Source organism: Lepidothrix coronata, unplaced genomic scaffold (assembly GCF_001604755.1).
Source record: "Lepidothrix coronata isolate B3197 unplaced genomic scaffold, Lepidothrix_coronata-1.0 Scaffold2, whole genome shotgun sequence".
NCBI classification, from domain to species: Eukaryota; Metazoa; Chordata; class Aves; order Passeriformes; family Pipridae; genus Lepidothrix; species Lepidothrix coronata.
Genome location: NW_016690182.1, coordinates 7,379,500 through 7,400,536, shown reverse-complemented (window position 1 = coordinate 7,400,536; position 21,037 = coordinate 7,379,500). Strand labels below are relative to the sequence as shown.

At 41.3% G+C, this 21,037-nt stretch overlaps 1 protein-coding gene across 6 annotated transcripts in view; it reads left to right on the top strand.

The window, feature by feature from the left end:
* Window positions 1-21,037, top strand: part of FGF13 (fibroblast growth factor 13) — a 248,921-nt gene that overhangs the window by 8,227 nt on the left and 219,657 nt on the right. Inside the window, exon 1 of one of the 6 annotated variants that reach the window (XM_017817315.1) lies at window positions 824-905. The exons of 3 other annotated variants lie outside the window; for them this stretch is intronic. In XM_017817315.1, coding sequence (XP_017672804.1) covers window positions 824-905 — 82 coding nt within the window. Of the gene's footprint in view, window positions 1-823; window positions 915-21,037 lie in introns of those variants that run through there. 2 more of the 6 variants (XM_017817352.1, XM_017817335.1) reach the window with 2 other exon arrangements.

Genomic DNA, 21,037 nt, shown 5'->3' with positions numbered 1-21,037 from the left:
TGCCTGTTTGTGTAAGCTGTAACAACTGAGACTGGCATCCCAGAGGTGGGATTTCATCAGCAGTAGTAGCATTACCCATCTGATTGTTCTGCTACTCTTCTCCCTCCTCCATCCCCTTAAAACACACTTTGCCAAGAGAGAAGGTGCTGATGTGGTGGGTTGACCTTGGTCACTCAGCACTCTCTTGCTCACACTCCTCAACAGGACAGGGGGAAAAAATGAGACAGAAAAGCTCATGAATTGAGATGATAAAGATGGGGAGATCACTTACTAATTGTCATCATGGGCAAAACAACATTGATTTGGGAAAAACTGATGATTAAAATACAGTTGGATGGTGAGAAATAAAGACAAAAACTTGGATATCTTTCCCACTCCTCCTGCTTTTCCCGAGGGTCATCTTTACTTCTCTATTCCAAACTCCTGCTCCTCTGCCCTAGCACTGTGGGGAATGGGGGTGGTGGTTGGTCTGTGGAAGCTCTCCTCTGCCACTCCTTCCTCCTCACACTCTTCCCCTGCCCCAGTGTGGGCCCTTCCCATGACCTGTAGTCCTTGGGATAGACCTGCTCCAGCACAGGCTCTCCATGGGCTGTGGTTCCCTAAGGCATATTCACCTGCTCTGCTCTGGTGTCCTCCACCTGTTCCCCCTGTAGGGAGACCACAGGCCCCAGTATTTTATTTTGTTTCCAACATGTTTTCCCAGAGGCACCACCGTTGTCGCTGCCAGGCTGGGTGAGGCTTTTGTGGAACCTTCCAGAACCGTTTGGAACATGCTGGAACTCTTGGGGCAGCCCCTGTTCCCACCTCACAGAGGCCCCTGACGATGACACCTGGGCACCAACACACAACTCAGCTGCACAGGGATGTGGTGACAGCCAGGGCTTGTGGCTCAGCCTCAGCATCTGGTGAGGAAGGTAATGGGCTGATTGCCCTTCTCATTAGAATGGGCCAAGGAAAAGGAATTAGAAAGTTCCCTCTTCCTCCTGGAAGCAGGTAACTGTTCCTGTGTGTCAGTGGTTTCCCCAGGGACTGCAGCTCCTTGAACAGAGGAGGGGGTGATGGCCATTAGCTCTGCAATTCCAGCAGGTTCACACAGGTTTTATTCATTTAGTTGAATATAGAAGTTTAGGGGTTCTGAACCACTTTCTCCTGCCCCCCACAGCCTGTTTATTCAAATCCAGTGGTAATTAGCACTCATCTGGTTTTGTTTGACTTTTCCATTAATTTTGGGTGTGGGATCCCAGAATGGTCCAGGTTGGAAGGGAGCACTGGAGCTCATGTAGTCCAACCTTCCTGCTCAAGCAGAGTCCCCTGAGCACATTACTCAGGACTGTGTCCAAATGCCTTTTGAGTATCTCCAGGGAAGGGGAATCAGGAATCCTCAGAGATTTTCCTCTTCTGTTGTAGATGACTTTTTCCTCAAATTTTAGAAATTTCTGATTTTCCCTAAATGAAGGGAAAAAGTCCAGGACATTCTTTTTTCTTGCATGAAATAAGAAAGATACAATGTAAAGAAAGTATGAAAGAACCAGAAAGGAAAGCTAACAGGAGAGGGGCAGGGAAGAGAGCCAATAGAAGGGAGTGATGTAGAATGAGCTCCAGGCAACCCGCAGCACCTCATCAGTTCACACCCAGCCTTGCACGCTTTTAACCTACCCAGCAGACACATGGAGAGAGAGATTTCTTCTGATTTTGGGTTTTCAGGCATTTTTTCAGGAGTTATCAAAAAGATGGTAGGTACCTTTTTTTCTTTTTTCCACAGGTGCATCTCTAAGTAGTTCACTGGTACTGGCTACAATGTTCAAGTATCTTAGGCTGGATTTACTTCCATACATTTTCAATGTGCTGTCAAATTGCTTACACAGAAACATTTTTGCTTTGGATTTTACATCTGCTGTGAAGTTCTATGCAGCTGTCTTTTATGTTCAGTGGACATAGGAATTTCTTATGTTGCTCTTATTTCTCAGTTTGCCCACCTTGTGCTACAGTGCTCCTCGAAAATGATAAATTTTTTAACTGTAATTATACACAGTGCTCTGAACTTCTGTCACTTACACTTTTTTGTTCCTGTGAGTGCTGCAAGAGAATAAGAAACTGTGATGGTCTCAATTGACACTGCAAACCATTGTCACTTCTTGTGGGGTGCAGAGCTGGAATACCTGAACCGTGAAAGTCTTTCCTAGTGAAATAAAGATGTGGTGGTATTTTTGGGAGTTGTAATATTGGTGGGAATCACAGGCCTATGCATTTCCTGGGGGAATCATGATTTGTAATTGTTTGAGACCTTCAGGTGGTGCGAGTACTCCTTCCTACCCCATGCTGCAGATGTTGAAGTAGTATTTCTTCTCACTGTAAAGAGGAGAAAGGTCTCTGCAGCCATACTGATGTACAATCAGTGCAGGTTTGTCATGTGCTCTGCTTTACTTTTTCTTCTCATCTTGCATACCAGTGACTGAACGTTCAGAGCTTGCCAAAAATAGCTAACTGTTTTCAAGTGATTGGATGAGGAGAACTGGAATGACTTTCATTTGCTGCTCTTCTCCTCTTCCCCCTCTGCCCCATGTTTGCTTTCTGAGGAAAGGATGTTATTTTTTTATTTATTTCGGTAGAAGTCAATAAAAGGTGGTAAAAGTGAAATAAGTCTGAACGGATCAAAGAGCAAGTCTGTTCTCGGTGACATAATGGGAAGGCTACAGCAGCAGGAAGTCAGCAGTCTGACTCCAGCGAGTCCCAGGAGCTGAGAAAAGATTTCTGGGATGAAGTGCGGCCTGTTTCAGATCCACTCCAGTGTCAGGATATTTCCTGGCCAGGGAGGGCGATAAAGGAATGTGTCTGTTTTAATGTTGGAGTTTGGCAGGTACCTAGCCTGTTAAGCATATAGACCTGTGTTACTTGGCCACTGGGAAGCAGCATCTTTGATTTCTTTAGCTGGAAGAGGCGTTCGGGTGTTTGTTTTGGGGTTGGGTTTTATGCTGCTTGAGTTTGTTTTTTTTTTTCTTTTCAGAATATCAGTGGAAAAACCAGTTTTCAAGTTCTGTTCGTATAATTGTATCTGGGAGGAATTTCTATCACGTGATTTCTGGGGTGTTGTGAATAACAAACATATAAACAATAGTCTTTTCATATAGGGTGCCCAGTTGGTAGACAAAAGGAGGGAAAGCTTTGTAGATAGTAATGCAGTAACTCATATACAAGGAGAGAACAGCATGGAAGATAGGAGGAGGGTAAATTTGTACTTCTTCCTAGTAGTTAATTTAAAAACAGTTGAGGTTCTTGCTAAGGATGCCTAATTTAAGTGGCAGCAATGAATGAATGTAGAGGAGAGCAGGATTGTGCAAAGCTGTGAAAATTGTCAATTATTTTCATGGCAACTTTCAATGTTTAAACATCGGAATTTGTTCCCCCACTGGACATATGCAAAACTTCTTTGAAGTTACTTAGGAAAAATAAGCATACTGGAACTATTTTAAGGAAAAAGACCTGTCAAGTCTTCCATCTGTGTCCTTGTTCCACCCTTGGTCTGAAAAGGCCTCCTGTCAAAACTGGGATGTTTTTGCAAGACTTTTGAGTATGATCAGAAAAATTACTCAGGCGCTTCTGAACAATGTTAGGAGTAGATTTTGAAAGATATAACAGTAAAGAAAAAAAAAACAACAACCAAAACCACAATTTCAAGTCAATGGCATGGAGGATGGTAGGAAATTCTGTAGCAAGGTAGGGAGGGTTTGTGTATGTGCCTTTTGGACTGGAAGTGTCTGGTTTTATTTCACTGCACATTTGATAGTGAAGGATGAACTTCCAATTGCTTTGTGATTTGCGGAATGAATAAGAGATGCCAGGATGAGAATGGAAGGGGGAGAAAGTATGATGGAGTGACAGGAGAAAGCAAATTCCGTGAAACTTTGAACGGTAGAAAATTAGCTTTGAAAAGGCTCTGGAGAGCACAAGGAAGCTGAAAAATGTAATGGAAGAGGAGATATTATGGGCGTAATTTATCACTGTTTCCGGGAGTGTAATAATAGCCTGGCTGGGTATTTTCTCACTGTGGAGTGTGGATTTGTGAAGTGCAGAGAAGAAGAGATGCGAATATCTAAGGCAGGAAGTGATCAGTGGGAGTTTTGGGGGAACCGGGGTCCAAGGGAGAGATGAAGTTAGCAGTGATATAGAGGTGGAGATAGTGAGGCACAAGGAGGAAAAGGAGCTCGTGGATTTGCTGCATCTCCAGGGCTTTCCATATGGGGACCAAAGATACGTGTTTGTCATCACTGTTGGCAGGAGCTGGCAAAATCATTAGCATTTGAGATGCTGAAACTGTTGCAAATACATATAAAGAGAGCATATAAAGAGAAATACCTTTGCAGACCAGGTTAACTCCTTGAGTTCATTGCCTAAGGATGTTTTCTACCAGTTGGGTGTTTTTCAGATTGTCTGAAAAGCACACGAATTGTAAAGAGGCAGGAGAGGCTGAAAATATAATCAAGAGAGACAGAACTGGGCTTACAAGTGAAAAATAAATAGTTAAATATCTACATTGGAAATAGAAGAGGGGAGACCCAACTCTGTTTGATGTGCAATGATCTAGTCAGTCAGAGTTTAAGGATCTAAAAAAACTGGTCTGATATTTCACCTTTTCAATTTACTAAACTGGGAGTATGTTTGTGATACTTACTAATATCTATATATATTTGTTCAAACACACAAAACTGAAACTTTTTGTTTATATGAAGTCTTCAAATTATGCTCTGCCTGTGCTTAAGTTTCCTGGTTTTCATTTACCATAAGAAAAAAAAATCTATCCTGGACGTGCACCAGGTTGAGACAAGTGCTGTCCTTTAATAACTAGTCCTGTGAAAGCCCACATGTGGCACCAGTGTCAGTGAGCCTTGTGATCCCCAAAAGTGAAGTCTGGAATGACTAAATTTACTAATTATCTGGGATTTAAAGGCAAAATCTTTCTTTCACTGATAAAACAGCTTAAAAAAATTTAGGCACTTGAGTTTCCTAATAGCATGAACAGGGTTAACTTCTATGTTAGTATTGGAAGCAAAAAATCCCCAACAGCCCTGTCTTTGGAACTCTTAGCAGTAATATCAGGCTGTAGTGTGAAAGCACACAGGTTTGACAGACTAAAACACTGCAAAAAGACTTGACAATCTGTCCTGCAAGGTGCCAAGCATTTTTTCCTTTACCAAAAAACTGTTAGCACTCTGGTTTGGGCCTCCTATCAGCGAATGTCATATATTCTTGTCATGTCATGTTCCCACTATTACAAATTCTTACGTTAAATGTATTTCAGAAGGAGCAATTGAGTGTGGATGAGGAAGTCTGAGTGAGTGACAAAAGGCTTATAAAAGAAATCAAGAAAACATAGCACACTTTCATCCCTCTCATTCAAACGTGTGTGAATGAGTGTTTGTCAAGGCAGTACCTCTGTCACTAAGAAAAGATAATGCATCACTCTTTTTTCATAAAGTTGTGAATATCATTGCTGTTAATTCATCAGCAAATTCTTACGCCCAGCGGGAAACACCCAATTCTTTTATATGTCTTGTCTTAAAGTGCTTTGGCCTTCTCAGTCAAACTGTTTTTATTACTGCTTTAAACATTTTAAACTATTGCTGTGCATGGGACGTGTGTTTGAATAAGTACTGGTAAGAGGCTTCGATAGCTCATCTGTGTTTATTTGGGTGACACCTTATAAGGGACAGAACCTGAACCAGTACTGTCTTGTCAGGTTAGATTGAAACATGATTTGTGCTGCTCAGTATCAGCCTTGCTGAATAATATCCTCAGTGGGAGCATGACATGCTTTGTGTTTCATAGTGCTGACCGCTGTTGTGATGAATATTTTAAATGTTTGATGTCCTTTTCGTTTTTTCTTTAGAAAAAGTGTTGGGGTTTTTTCTGTGTTGAATCAAAGTTTTGTTTTAAAATAAGCCTGACAATTGCTAGAATAAACTCTTAACTTTTGTATTAAGGCTCGATTTTGCAGGATGGGATTTTGTGTGTAGAATAAATTGCTGTGATAGTTCCAGCAAGTTTAATAGAGACCAAAGAAGTACGTAAGAGAAACAAATTCGGTTCTTGAAATCTGATCTTGCAACAGCAGAAAACGCTGTTGGTGAATAAAAAGGGAGCAGAATCCTGTGTTCAGTTTGCCTCCCCAAAGATCGCCTGGAAGATGCTGCAACTAAAACAGTGTGGGATGAAGTTTTACCATGTACTGTGCTGGATGGCCTTGGAGACAGCTGCCACTTCTCAATTCCGCTGTATTGTGGTAGTTTGTGCTTCAAAATTTGGATTTGAGAATTATGCTATATAATTCAGTCTCCTGCATTATCCTCATCTTTATTATTATCCTTTCTTACTTAGGTTTTACTTTTATTCACAAGCATAATGATTATTGACTGAAAGGGCTTGATGATTAATATCTTGATAAATATGGTGTGAATAGTCTTTAAAAGGTGGTGGCATCAATTTTTGACTCCATCTGTCTAATACCACCACAAAGTACGGAAATGTTAGTTTTGTGTGTGTTTTCTATTCAGTATTCAGATCTGCAATGTGCTAGAGAATGTCTCTGTGTTTTACCATGTAGAGAGAATGGCTGATGCTTTATAAACTCAAGCTAATACTACTGTGATTAGTTTAAGTTTATTGTCAGATAAACAAGATCTTTCTGTGGAGCATGACTGTATTTGTAGGCTTAATACCCTGGCTGCACTGATATGAAAAATCAGTGGGTTGGCTGATGATTAGGCCCAGCTAACACGGCATCTCAGAGCACCAGGTGGTTTGAAGCTTACAGTTGAACTGGGGGATGAAACCAGATCTGCCTTTGTTTTTGAACTTTAAAATCTCATAGCAATGAAGCAGGCTGCCCTAGTCTGCTCAGCTTTATTTTCCAAGATGTAATTTATTCCTTGCTCAATGACTTGAGTAAATCAATTAAAATTCTGTGTGTGTGTAACAAGGCTTTGACGTAAGCTAATGGATCTGGAGAGGCAGGCATATGAGAAAGGCATGGGGCAGATCTTAAAGCAGAAGGCCAAAACTTCATGAGCTTTCTTTTGATATGGTGTGGTGGTAGCTAAATTCCTGTCTTCTGTAGTAACAGGCTTTTCTCTGAGTGCTGTGGTGTTAAACACTCATCTTTGCATGTATGCAGGTTAGGTTTTTTTCAGCCTGTCCTACAGGAAACAGGTCATGTCTTGTTCCTTTCACCTTCGTCTGGAAAAGAGGTTAAAGAAAGGGTATGTGTGAAGGCAGTCTCAAAATACAAAGGCTCTCAGTAGTCCATGTCTTACAGTAGGCTAATATGGTTCACTAATTATTTCCTACACCTTGGCTAACTTTGAAAATTGGTCATTTTTCAGTTTCTCTGCCTCTGTGGGATGCCGTATGNAGATGACAAACATGTAAATCCTTCCTGTGCTCCTGTAAGGAGCATAAATCATAAGGACCTACTTTAGATCTGCCTAAAGCACAGGAGAGTTCGACAAACAGGGAATGAGGCTTTCCTGCAAAGAAAAGGTCCTTCTTTATCCCCAGAATGGGCAATTGGTGTCTTGACACATGGCTCACACAGGGTGTCTGCTGCCGGGCAGGGGAACGGCTGCTTGTGCTGCTCAAGCAAGCACATGTGCGTGAGAAGTGGCAGGAAAATCAGCATCTGTTAAGGACCCAGCCTTCCAGTTCATCACTCCATGATATTTTTAGAGTTGTAATAGTTCATTGCCCTTGCTTTTCCTCCCCAGGAAAATGATATCTTTGCTCAAGCCGCATGTGAACTATTGGGAATTGACGAGTTGTTTGTGATCCTGAATCCAAAGTGAGGGCAGGTTTCGCTTGCTGCAAGCTCTTCCCTTTCAGGCCCAGAGGAAGAGCTGATGAAAAGCAGCGTTGCCAAATCTTATTTTTAGCTTCTGTCTTATAGTGGTGGTTTTGTTGCTGTTGTTTGATAATTTATTTTTTTGTTTGTTTTGTTTTTGTTTTTAATTTGGACTGCTTCTGTCAGGGGTCACATTCTGTCAGAACAACATGGTGTTTTGTTTTCTTGGTATTACTTGGTGGCCCAGCATGGACAGGTAAGTGCCCTGTGGCTGATGTATCCATGCTGTTAATGTGACTGGCACATTAACTGTTGTTGCTGTTGTTGAAAGGTGCCTTGTAAAATAAGCACATTGCCTTGGGCAAAATTAATTTCTTGGTATTGATGTAGTTATTGCATTGTCTCCTCCAGCCCGTTGCAGATATTGCTGTTGTCACATTAACTACATCTTATTGTCCTGGACAGAGTCAGCTGAGGTGATTCTGTAATGTAGATGATATATAGATACTTAGAGTGTCTTTAGTAGACTCATCCCATGGCTTGATGTGCCAGTTACCAATCTGGTGGAATATTTCTGTTTGGTTTAGTGTTAATAATCCCAGCCTTCCTGCTCTGCTTGGTTCGGGAGAGGACTTGCTGTCCATGAAACATCCACAGTGGTCTGTTAAAGGTGCTTTTGCCACATGCTCATTGAAAACATTTTTTCTGACAACATTTGGTTTAAACTGCTATGAAAAATATTCTTTATTGACTAAGTGTCTATGAACCTTTATTTTTTTGTTTCCTTTTAAGTTTTCTCTCATCCTCCTGGTTTTATTCTTGCCCTGAGCAAGGCTTGCTTTCAGATAGTCATGGGAAGCTGATGCAGATCCTGTGCCCATGGTGTGGACCAAGGTCTCTTGTCTTTGCTTCTGTTACTATTAATGCCTTCCTCCATCTCCTCCAGCCCCTTCCCTCCTCATACTGACAACTGAATTGGAAACCAGCTGCAACTCTGCTCTAGCAGCATTTTTCCTGAGGTCCTAACAATTGACTAAAACTGATTCAGATCATGATTTTAATTGGTTTGATTTTTGCCACTGGGTTTAGAACAAATGAGTTATTTTAGTTCTTTTTCATCCTTGGTCAATTTTATTAATCTGTCCATGGTTTTAAAAGCCTCAAAGACTTTGATCACAGAGAGGTAAATGTTTCAGAGTGAAGCTCCCCCTTCAATGCTGATGCACTGGTGGCATTTGGTTTCTACCAGGAAACAACATTGCCTTTTGGACATGCAGAAAATTGCCAATTTGACGGAACGTGACACCTATTGATTACTGTAAGAGGTAGTTTTTCATGTAAGAGTGGAGGCATTTAAATACCATTTTTTACTTTGGTTCTAGTTGTACTACCTGTGATATTTTTCTCCTTGGACTGCTGGTCCTGCTTTTAGAACCAATGCAGGATTATTCAGTGCCCATAACCACAGAGATGAGTGATGACACGTGTTTGTGCTGTTTTGCTGTGGGATGAGAGTAGTCGGTTTGCTTTAATTTTTAATGCTTGGATTCTTTGGCAAACACCAGAGGTGTTGAAACTACTCACTCATGCAAAAAATAAATTATGCATGAGCACAGGTTTGGTGCCTGAAGGCATTTTCATGGGGTTTACCTCCAGGCATGCAGCCTAAAGAGCCTGCACTCCTTCTGCATACACATTTATGCAGTGAAAGGACAGATAACCTTCTCTAAGGGTCCATACAGGCTTTCTTTTCTTCAGTCTGTTACCACTTCCTGTCACCCCAGCTGCAGTTTACTGCTCTCTTGGTGGGGCTGATGTAACAAATTATGGATAACTTGAATACCAGTGAGAATTGTTTGAACATCTTGAATAGAACTTTTTGGATTAAAAATATGCAAGCAGCTTTGTCTTTCTGGCCATAAGCTCCTGTTGGGTGCAAACTTTGGCTCCCCTAAAGGTAGGGCTTGAATGTCCCTACGGTTCTGGGCTGGATTTGTTGAACAGAGGTGGTTTAAGCTTGTAACAAATTTGATCAACAGCAAAGTAAATTCAGGCACTGGTTAATTTGAAGTTTATGTCCGCCTTTCCATGAGACATATTTGTTCTATTACATTATCTTCTAATTGTATTTCTGACCAATTTCCTGCAGAGAACTATAACTGTGTGTTCTTGATACGAAAGCTGCATAATTCTCTTGAAGAAACAGTCAGTTAGTGATGTACTGAGCTCAGCTCGTGCTATCTACTGTTTGCCTCCATGGCAAAACTTGCGTTTTAGTAGGTAGAGCAGAACTTTTCTTTATATTCTCTCCTTTATGAAGTAAATGCTTACTGGGAGGCAAATAGGTGAATTGGTTGTGATTATTTTCCCCTGCCCTGAGTTATTTAAAACCGTAACTTCTCAAGAAATTTCTGTGCTAAATAAAAAAGACTAAATGGAAATAGCTGTGGGCCATGCAGTTCATTATTAGAAGGCTCTTCTGAATCACAAAACCATGTCTCTTCTGAAAATACATCACTTCAAAACACAAATCCTGCTGGCAAGTGCTGGACTTTGGATTTAGAGGTGGGGGAGTGTGTGCTTTCCTGGCATGTAGAGCATCTTCTCTCACAGTCTCATCAGGAGGAGCCGCTTATGGAGGGAGTACAAGTCCTTTCCAGAAGTGGTGATAAGGCCAAAGAAGGCTCTTGACTTTTTGTGATATTAATAGGCTGAAAGGGAAGATGGGAGGCCTTGACAGGGCTGGTGAGCTGGCATAAAATTCAACCTTTAAATTATGGTTTGACACCATAAAAGACTGATAGCACCGAGGCTCCTGAGGCATCACAAGTAGGACCCACTCCTCCAATAAAATTGTATTTCTTTTTCCTACATCAATATTTATACATTTTCCCCTGCCACACTCCAGGCAGCGGTGACCTAGCTTTAGGGTACTGGATATTTATAGCAGATGGGGTTGAGAATAAAATTGGAGGATAATGTGATGTTCAGGGCAGTTCACAAATCTGTCGCTGTGGTGCACGAAATGTTGTGTTGGGGTTCCACTGTGGGTATTGGGTATGTTGGGTGGTGTTACTCACCTTCTTAATCACCAGGGATTTGGTAACTGTCAGAGGAAGGATGATGGGTGATAGTGAATGGTCCTCCGTGGCCATAGGTTTGAGCTGGCCCTGCCATCCTCCATCTAAGGTGGTGTGCCAGTATGTCTGGCCAAGGGCTCCACCGCTCTAATCTTCTGTGGTTCATCCTTAATCCAAGTTAATGGGCTTCTTCAAGGACTTACTGGCTAAATGGCCAGTAGTATACAGGGGGTATGGTGAGATGATTTATAAGTCCTCTCTGATCTGAACCAGTAATAATAAAAAACCCCTATGAAACTGTACATAACCTATCAGAAATGACATTTTAAACAGTACTTATCCAAAGCCCAAAAGATTATGGCACATTGAATTCTCTGCCTGAGCAAAACAGGTATGTTGTAAATAAAACCATTTTGATCAGATTTATCTTTCAACCTTTTTATCTTCATAAAGGTAAAGAGCTGGCCATTGTAGTTGACTGTCATCTAACTTTTAAGTTCCTAGCTTTTAAATTGTTACCAAAATGTAATACCTTGTACTTCTGAAGGTTTCAGTGCTTTTATTTTTTGTTTTTTGTTGGTTTCTTTTTATTAAATTAGCGACACACGTTTCTGTAGTCATGGTACTCTATAAGTCATTACATGCATATGTTAAATGAACAAATATTCTGTGCTCTGGTTTGGAGCAAAAGAAATGGTGGAGTGTATTTCTGCACTTGCAGAGCCACTGGATACTGACAATTGTCTTAAAACAGTTAAGTCCTTTTTCAGTGTAATTCATGTATTGCGTGAAAGCTTTCCTTAACTGAATAGTAGCTATTTAATAATTAATATTTAATATTTCAGGGCTTTCTTCTTTGCTTCATGTGTACAGGCTCCACCGCAGTGCTTTCACACTGAAAGCAGATCCCCAAAAGGCTAGATTTTCCAGGCTGCTTAGCTAAGTAAATTCTTCTCATTAATAATAAGGTCTGCACAACCTGGTGCTTCTCATTTCAGTGGAAAAACTTGTCAATGACCATATGCATTCTCAGACTGTCTTTATTCCTTTATGCAAGGAAATCTATCTGTGTAACACTCGAACTGTTCACTTTTCGTTGTGTTTTTACATAGCAGTATTGCTATTAAGTAGATACTGGTAAAACTTCTCCAGAGATCAGGATTAGCTGAACAAAATGTGTGGCTTGAGCACTGAGTAGGCAGGCAGTCTTGAAACCAAAACGTCAGAGGAGAACAGTACATTTATCAGCTGACATTCAGACAGGCAATACAGACTCAGGATTATACAGTTACTGCTCATCATTGACTTTTTTTTTTGTCTTTGTCTCCTGAAAACCCTTCTAGGCATCTTTCAAAATAGCATCCTCTCTACCCCTGAATATGTTTAGAAAAGCTTAGCTGCTGAAGAATCTTAGCATGAAATCTTAGTGCTTTTCATTGAAAGGGAGACATTAGTTTAGTATACCTTACAAGGGACTTATTTTCTTTTCCAGTACTATCACATATTCATTATGTCCTTTTCTTGGAAACCAATCTCCCTGTGAAGTTTTTATGATGGTTCTGTTTTGTTTTTTTTTCCCCTTGGGCTTTAGTGATCTAGTGCATTTTACTTGTCCAAGTTTCTAATTTTCTCTCCATGGTAAATATGCTCGGACAAAATCCACAAGTCCTCAGTAGTGCTGTGATGGAGTTGCTCTGTAAATACACTGTGTTTACCTGGTTATTGAATATTTCCTGCATGCATGTAGTGCTTTGGACTATTAAACAGTTGCAAGGAAAACAGGGGGAGGAGAGTGTCTGGAGATGAACTAGTCCTCCGCAAATGCCTGTGAGTTCTTAAATGATAATGGTAAAACAGAAAATTGAGAAATACCAAAGACTCTGGAGAAGTATTAACTGTTGTATTTGACAGAAGACCCCCTCCTACATACACGGGTTTCAGCTTTTTTTCCCTATGTAACTTTATTCTGACTACAAAGCCAATATTTCTGTGGGTTTTGTTGCTTTATACCAATGAATTTGGATTTTGAGGAATGATCGTGCTGGGAAAGGCCTGCAAATGTACGGGACATTCCCAGACCATGGGGTGCTGAAGTACCTTCTGTTAGAAGGGAGAGGAAGCATCTGCAAGACACACCAGGATGTTCTGCATTTGTGAGTCCAGCTGTGGATGGGCTGGCACATCTGCATGGCAAAACACAGCTCTGTGCAGTCACTGCCTCAGGGCCTGGAGGCTGAGTGTCTGTCACCTCACTGCTGTGTGGCTTGGCTTAGCCCTTCCTCCAACTTAAATACACAGCTCTGATTCTGAGAGGAGAGGAGCTGGCACTTGCCTGCAGCATTCTGCAGTGTGATGTGTGGTGCAGTGCAGATGTACCCCTAAAGGTGCCAGGAAAACAAAGCGACACAGGTACTGCTGATCTTATTACAGCAGAGAGATGCAGTTTAAAATTTCTATTCAAGCAAACCCTCCTACATCTAAATACCAAGGTTTTCAGCAGTGCATCAAACCTGCTGCTCAACGGGGTCTCTGGGTGTCTGTGACACCACTTGATAAGGGCACCAGTGGGTTTCTTGTCTTGTATATCCTGTGTTGTCTCTGGTCCTTCTAACAGTCTAGAAAACGTAATAAAAAGAAACTTTTGGGCAAGTAACTCTTAGAGACCAGGATAGGCACCTGGCACAAGAAAGGAGAGGGAAGTGGTGCCCTGGGGAGGAACATCTCCAGCCAGTCACTGCTTCATGGGTCCCATAGCAGCAGTGCCCTGAAGTTGATTTGGAGCTGGCTTTGCGGGCAGGCTGCTGCGCTGGCATGGGTGCCAGCTTACCGCTGGATTTGCACACCCCAGCTGATCCCAGGGTGTTCCTCGGGAATTTCTCAGGGATTTTCACACCGTCTGCCTTCAGACCTCCCTTTGAGAGGCTGTCATGGTTATGAGTGTCCCGGGTAGTCAGGAGAGCTCTGGAGCTGGTACAGGCTGACCAAATCCAGGCTCTTTCACTGGACCTACCAGAGAGCCTTGGCTTCTGGAACCAGAGTGTGGCTGGAAATGCCCATGCCTTTGATGTCCATGTGCTTTTGTGATCTATTATTTTCTCAGATCACTCCCTGCAGACTCTTTTCCTCATATACCTACTCCTTGCTCCACAGTTGAGAACCTTTCAATCTCTCCCCCTCAATGCCCTTCTTTCCTCCACAGGTGCTAACCATCCTCTCCCTAAAGTTGTCTAACTGAATAGCATAATTAGGTTAATTAAGAGCAGTTGTCTCTAACCTGTATTTAGCCTGGAGTTTGCTTCTACTTTTGTCAGATCTAGTGAAGGGATTATGTGCCAAAGACTTGTCCAATTTTTCCTAATAAAATAGCCAAATAAATGACATATTTCTTTCTGTCCTCAAACCACCATGGTTATAACAGTGCTGCACCTGGAGGCACTAAATTTATTTGTCTGACTGTGCGCAACAGGCCCACGACTGATGCAATTCAGTGCCTTTTACTTAATTTCTTACAATTATGCTGGTTAATTGGAACTTTTGAGAGAGCCTTTAGTCGTTAGAGATATGCAGGTGCCTTGCTATTTGTCCATAGTCCTGCATTATAACAATTCAAATCATCAGCCTGTAATGTCTGCATGTTAATTACTCCTTTTGTGAGATGAGATTGGCAAATGAATCTTCATCAAGCAACTGATGAGTACATCTGTGACTTTGTAATTTAAAACTAAGGTTAATAAGGCCAAGTCCTGGTGGGAATCAACTGGTGGTCTTTGTCATAAAGGTAATGAGTCTGGCTTTCCAGTTTGCATGCCTTCTTTTTCAGAGACTGGCTAAATTAGTAACCAATAGCAGATGTGAAGGATATTATCCACTGTGTAGATGTTAATTACATCTGCGTAGAATAAACAAATCGCACTTATTTAGAAATACAGGTGCGTACCTTCTGAAAATGTTAAGAACACTCGTTCTCCTTCTGGTGGTGATGCCGTGTGGTTGTTAAATATGTGTTCCAAGAGGGGCTGGTGTTTCAGAGTACCTTCTGTAACTGCCATGCTGTCTTTGGGCTGTCATCAGACAAATCTTCTGTTCTCTGCTGTTCTGTTACCACTTGTGGTTCGCTTGAGCAGGCTTATTTGGCATCTGAGCCTTGTGTTAATCTGTGCACAGATGTGACTGTGGCCAGCGGCTGTAAGGCAACTGTCCAAGCCTGGGAAAACTGGAGTCAGATGTGCTCTTGTTTTGTTTTTCCTTCGTGGAGGTATTAAAATGGTGCCTCTTTCATAGTGGATCCTTCATAATGTTAGTGATTTATATTCTGTAGTGAAAACGAAGCCCCAGATGAAATCCTGGGTGGGTTTGCGTGATCTGTGTAAGCTGTCTTACTTCAGGAGAACCGACCTGTTCCATAGAGCAGTAGCCCTCAAAGTTTGCCTCATTCAATCTTATTCTGCTCAGAAGTTGAGCTAAACCTTGCTGCTGAGACCTGCACCCAGAGTGTGCTTCTGGAAGGAGGAGGTACTTGCTCTTAGGAAGAAGGCAGTATGTTTCATTGTGGGGTTTGCATTTTGTGTCTTGATTTAAAAACAACCTCGCGTTTCTTATGCCCTACTTATGGATGTTGAAGATCTCAAAGAAAGTATGGAAGTGATGTTCAGATGGTACTTCTCTGCATCAGAGAGAGTAGAAGATCAGCTAGAGCCATCTCTCTGCCTGAGCTGACTCTGTTTGTCACCTGTGTGTGGCACTAATTTTAAATCTGAGAATTTTAACTACCTGTCTTACTGGAATAGAATTTTTGCTAGGTTTTTTAGTGCAGGAAAAAATATTTTACTGTAATTTATTGCTTCCATGTTAATATAAGTTATGGATACTCATTAACTTTGGAATAAATACTAAATTTTGCTCTTGTAATTACAAGGCAGTATTAGTATATAATTTAAATCAGCTTTAATATAGAATGTTAAGAAAAATGAGCAGAATTTTAAATGTAAATGACACACATTTAAATGGGAACTCTTTACTGTATAATTATTAGTCTGTATGCCCTGCATGTCTAGATTATGTGTGAATGCTCTTTGTACATTAAGTACAGAGAACTAATCAGATGTAGAAGATGTCTTTAAGGTAATAAAAAAAAAATCAATTCATTACATTAATATATTCATGTTCAAAACCTGGTGAAGACTCTCAAAAATATTTGCCAGAGAGAAGATGACTTGCAAATAGATGGAGAGGAAGGTGGAAGGAAAACCAATTGGGATGGTAGTGTAGTAGCTAGTAATATATAATCAAAGTAATTCATACCAGAAAAGTAAAATACCTATTTTTATAAAAAGATATGAGGATATTTGTAAATCTATTACACAGAACTAGTGCTATTACTTGAGTTATCTTCTTGCTGCTCCTCAATCCAGCAGTTTGGTGGAGGTTGTGTCTTATATTTGAATGGGCACAGTTTTGGGAATGGTTTCATTTGGGCAGTTGGCTCTGGTTCACAGGTTCCCAATCTGATGTGCATCCCTGTGGTGTGATACCTGCATAAGCAGGTTCTACTGGACAGCTCAGGCTGTGTGCAGAGTGGCACAGGTGTAGCTGCTTTGGCTCTTTAACACAGCCTAGTTTGGAGCCTTTCTGACGAGCATGGCTGGGATCAGCTGAGGTATTAAATTCATCCTCACATCACCACTGCAGTAGTGCAGCTGCAGAGGTGAAAGCTCATGGTGGTAGGGTGAACTGAGAGTGGCGCCCAGCATGGTTGGTGCTGTCACGCAGAGATGAAGAACCACCAGGGCATGAGAGACAGTGGAGTGGGTATCTGAAGAACTCGCTGCCCCTCTGCACTGCGCTTCTATTGAGCAAAAGCTGAATTTGACACAGGAACCATCTTTACAGCGTAAGTAAAATATCTGAGGAAAACGGTGTTTAGCCACAAAATGGGTCTTACACTTTTGGTTTTCAAATGATTTGAAATTTGAAAGGGAGAAAGTTCTTTTGGCTGGGTCCATATTTTTAAAAAACTGGTCATATGCTTCAGTGAGTGACCAAGTGACTTTGTTGCTCTAACATCATTATGTAAAAGTAGTGCAGCTTGTATATACAGACATCTGTTCTACTTTGCATTGAGACCTGTGTAAGCTTAATAATTCAGATAATGTTCATATATGCCCATGGATTATTAGATTCTGGTACTTAGCATAATTATAAAGCTTAGCAGGCAGTTCTTCTGAAGCTGTTTTGACAAAGCTGTAGATAGAGGACTTTAAGATGAGGTGCTGAAACACGTGCATTAAAAGGAAAAATAGTTTTGATATGATCAGTACTTTGTTGCAAAGCATTCAAGCACAGGATGCTGTGCACACCTGACTCTGCAATGGTAGTGTCTTTGAAGTTGGTGGATGTGGATATGGACATAAAAAGTACATCCAGGAAGTTTGGCACAATAAAAGAACAAGCAGGGACAAATCTATTGGCAAATGTTTACCAGTGGAAATGCTTGAGCAATAGCTTTTGTTAGGAAAACGCTGCCTTTCTTAACACTTGGTCCAAAACACAGGAGTCTGTGGTTGGCGATGGATATCTGCAGTCATTTTCCGAGGTGGAAAAATATCTGAAGTCAAATTATTTGGATTTATCTAAGCAATAACAAGTACAAGAAAATAATGCAAATATAGCTAAGTAAGTCTGCCTTCTTAGTTGAGTTTGTCTCCCTTGTTAGCTTGCACTGCTGAACATTCACCATAGCAGCAATTCTTAGCAAATGCAAGGTGAAGTATAAGTCCTTAGGCTTTTAGTTTTGTAGTTATAACAAATTATACTCAACCTCTACATTTGTTGAAAATATGACATCCTCATTTGGTTTCTTAGGGACAGTGCAGTGTGTGATTACATGGTCTGTCAAATGTTCTCATCCATATAAAGCTGGAACTGAGCAAAGTCAGTGGGACTTGAAAACATTAAGTTTCTGCAATTTTAAGGAAAGTGGTGTTGTGTAAAGCAAAAGGACCCAAACCAGCACCTTCAGTGAGAGAGGGGGATTGCACCTCATCTCTTACGTTCAGAGAGCTGGTGAGATGCCTGATGCAATTGCATCTCCAAGTCAGCACCACTTGTGTCCAGCCAAACAGGCCAGAAACTGGGGAAAAGTGGGAATATACTTCAGGGTAGACAGTGCATGGGCACTGCAGACACTGGTAACGGAGAGGTGTTGGGGGAAAAAGTGACCAGTCAAGAAAAATACAGCCGTCATTTCTACTGTGTGTAGAGCTATTTGTTTGGTAGCTGTGCTATTAAGCATTGTTAATCTAGATAAATGCTCTAATCCCATCTAAGTCCATTGCAAAGCTCCTATGCAGACTTTAATGAGAGTAGAGCTCTTTTCATCACTAGTTCAGAATTTTTTTTCTTGGAGCATGTGCATGTGAGAAGGGAATGGGGAATTAAAGCAGAGCATGTTTTGAGTTGGAAAGCAAATGCACAAACACTTATGTGTAAGAGGGAGAAACAATCTTATCTTTGCTATTGAGGAACGGGAATATTTATCCACTTCCTTTGCCTGTACCTCAGCTGAGGAATAAAATTGGATTTTGGCTGTTGCCCAGGTTCTTCAGGAGCTGGATATTGAATGCAGCTTTGTTTCTGACCCAGTGTGGCCATTACTTTGAAAGGAGAGCACCTTTGTGTTAAATGTGCCAGGGCTTGTCTCTGTCTTTTATGAGCACTGGCATAGGCCCCCAAAAGCACAAGGGATGGATAGTGACTTAGGAGTTTTAGCTTTTTGTGCTAAAAGGAGTTTCTAGAAGTCTTTTTGCTTTAAAAAATAAACATCTAACCCTTCTGTAATTGGAGAGAGGCTGCATATACCATCACATTTGCTGGAGTTGGGTCCATCTCTGTGATGATACAGACAGACATTCCAGCGGAGACATAGAAAATATTTCTAAGGGCAAAGTATTTTCCTGTGCACTTAACCGTCCTTCCCTTTCTTTACCTTAAAGTACACCTGCTGAAAACTGTATGCTCTGTGTCTAATCAGCAAGTTACTCAATTTTGTGTCTGTTGAGGATCAAAGCATTTTGCATCTTCCTTCTGTTATGGCTGTGGGTGTAGCCAGTTCATCAAATAGATGGTGAAATGAAGAGTTTCCCAGTGCCTCTTCCATGCTTGGCAGAAGTTCAGGGATAAAATGTCTTCAGTATCTGGAAGGAGTAAAACAGAATATTGAATTTTGGTTGTTGGTAGTGATTCTTATATTGAACACTGTTGGGTTGTCTCCCTGATGGAAATGAATGGCTTTGAGGCTTGACCTTTGACTGGCCGAGGTTATATTGCTGTAGCAGAGATTTCAGACACACAGCTGGTCATCTTGTACTGTAACAGTGGAGCTGGCTATGCAGGGTGAATGCTTCTTCCTAGACACTGAGCACTCCCTGCTCCAAATTAAGTTAAGGATTGGACTCAAAAAGATTATATGTGCACAGAGCAAGAAGCAGCCCTGTTAATTGACTGATTCGCTTTGTTTAATTTTTGATTTAGTGAGAATGTTGAAGTGATGACTCAGTGAGCCATGCTAAGATGTAATCTGGAAATATCATATATATGATGAGTAGTCCTTTCTAATATAGGCTGATCCGAATAATAGATTTATTTCATAATTGATTTCCTCTGCAGGAAGAGCTACTTGTGTCCAAAGTATTTCAATTAAAAAGGAAAAGATGAGACAAAAAAAAAAAGCCTGCAGCCGTGGGCTGATGAGCTAAACAAGTGGTGTCATTGGCTTTTCAGAAGGGCTGTGGCAATTATAGGACAAGTGCAGCTGAGCACTGTGGACTATTTTATAGGAGAGATTGTGCCTCAGTGAGAAGTGCTGGTATGACTAGATACCAGTGTTAATTTACTGGATCGATTCTATCTCAAGGAGCACCTGGGGCACAGCAGTGCAGCTTTTGCACTTTAGAATAGTTTCCACTTATTAGACTTCCCAAATTTCTGGGAGGTTTTTCACAAGCTTGGAACCTGACTTGAAGAGAATTTATATTAAAAAAAAAAAACAAAAACAAAAAACAAAACTACAAAAAACCCTCGAGCCAAACACCAAACAAATGATCCCCCAAACACCACCGCCACTCCCAATCCCTCCAAACCCCCCAAAAATCAACCTGATACCAAATACTTGCAGCTGAATTTGCTGCTTGCATTTAAACACCTCATCTCTGAGGCTGTAGGATTCACATAAACACTCTCAGGCAGTACAAAACCTGCCACTCCTGCACAGACCGACTATAACATCATGTGCACGTTGTCTTTTCTGCTCTGGCTTTACTGGCTGAACCTGCAGCACTCTATGTTACAAGTGGATCTGTGGTGCTAAATCTGTTCTGTGCAAGGAGGACGTGCTGGTGCTGTTAGAACCAGAATGTTGCCTCACTCTTCATTTCCACGACTGTAGGATTTACACATGGCGTAAAATAGGCAGTTGTGTTCACGTTTGATCTAGATCTGTGTGTGCATGCACAATTGGAATAATGGTGATGAGGGAAAAGTGCAGGAATCTTCTGTTTATGGAGTCACTTAGGGTAACTGTGAAGCCAGTGGGAGAAGCTGTGGAGCTGGCAGGGAAGACACTGCTGACAGAGGAACCATTTCCCTTCATGCTGTGAGAGACTGCAAGCAGCTGTGGGGTCACTTACAAGTGCAAAGTGAAAATATGTGTTGGGAGTGCTCTGGTGCTGTGGCCCCCAAAGACAGGAGTGATTCATGAGCAAATGAAAGCCAGTGAATCAGACACTTTGCATGCCACAGTGCTGTGGGTGTTAGAAGGACATGAAAATCAATGAATGGGACATAGAAATGATTCAGAAAAACAAAGTTTTAATGGGACAAGCATTGTTTTTCATAAGTTGTGAATCAGTCTTTGATGTGGATAAGAGTCAGACTCTGTAAGACAATTTAGGCAGTTCAGGCTCACATCCTCATTTTGGGAAAGGCAAAAGAATTAGCATTTGGAATAGCAAAAGTGGTAGCAGGACCATCTGTCTTATTAAATGAGCAAGAGGCCATGATGTGATGGAGTAGTTTATTGGCTTGACTTGGCAACATTATGTAAACAAAAGTGCTGTTCCTCTGTAGTGTA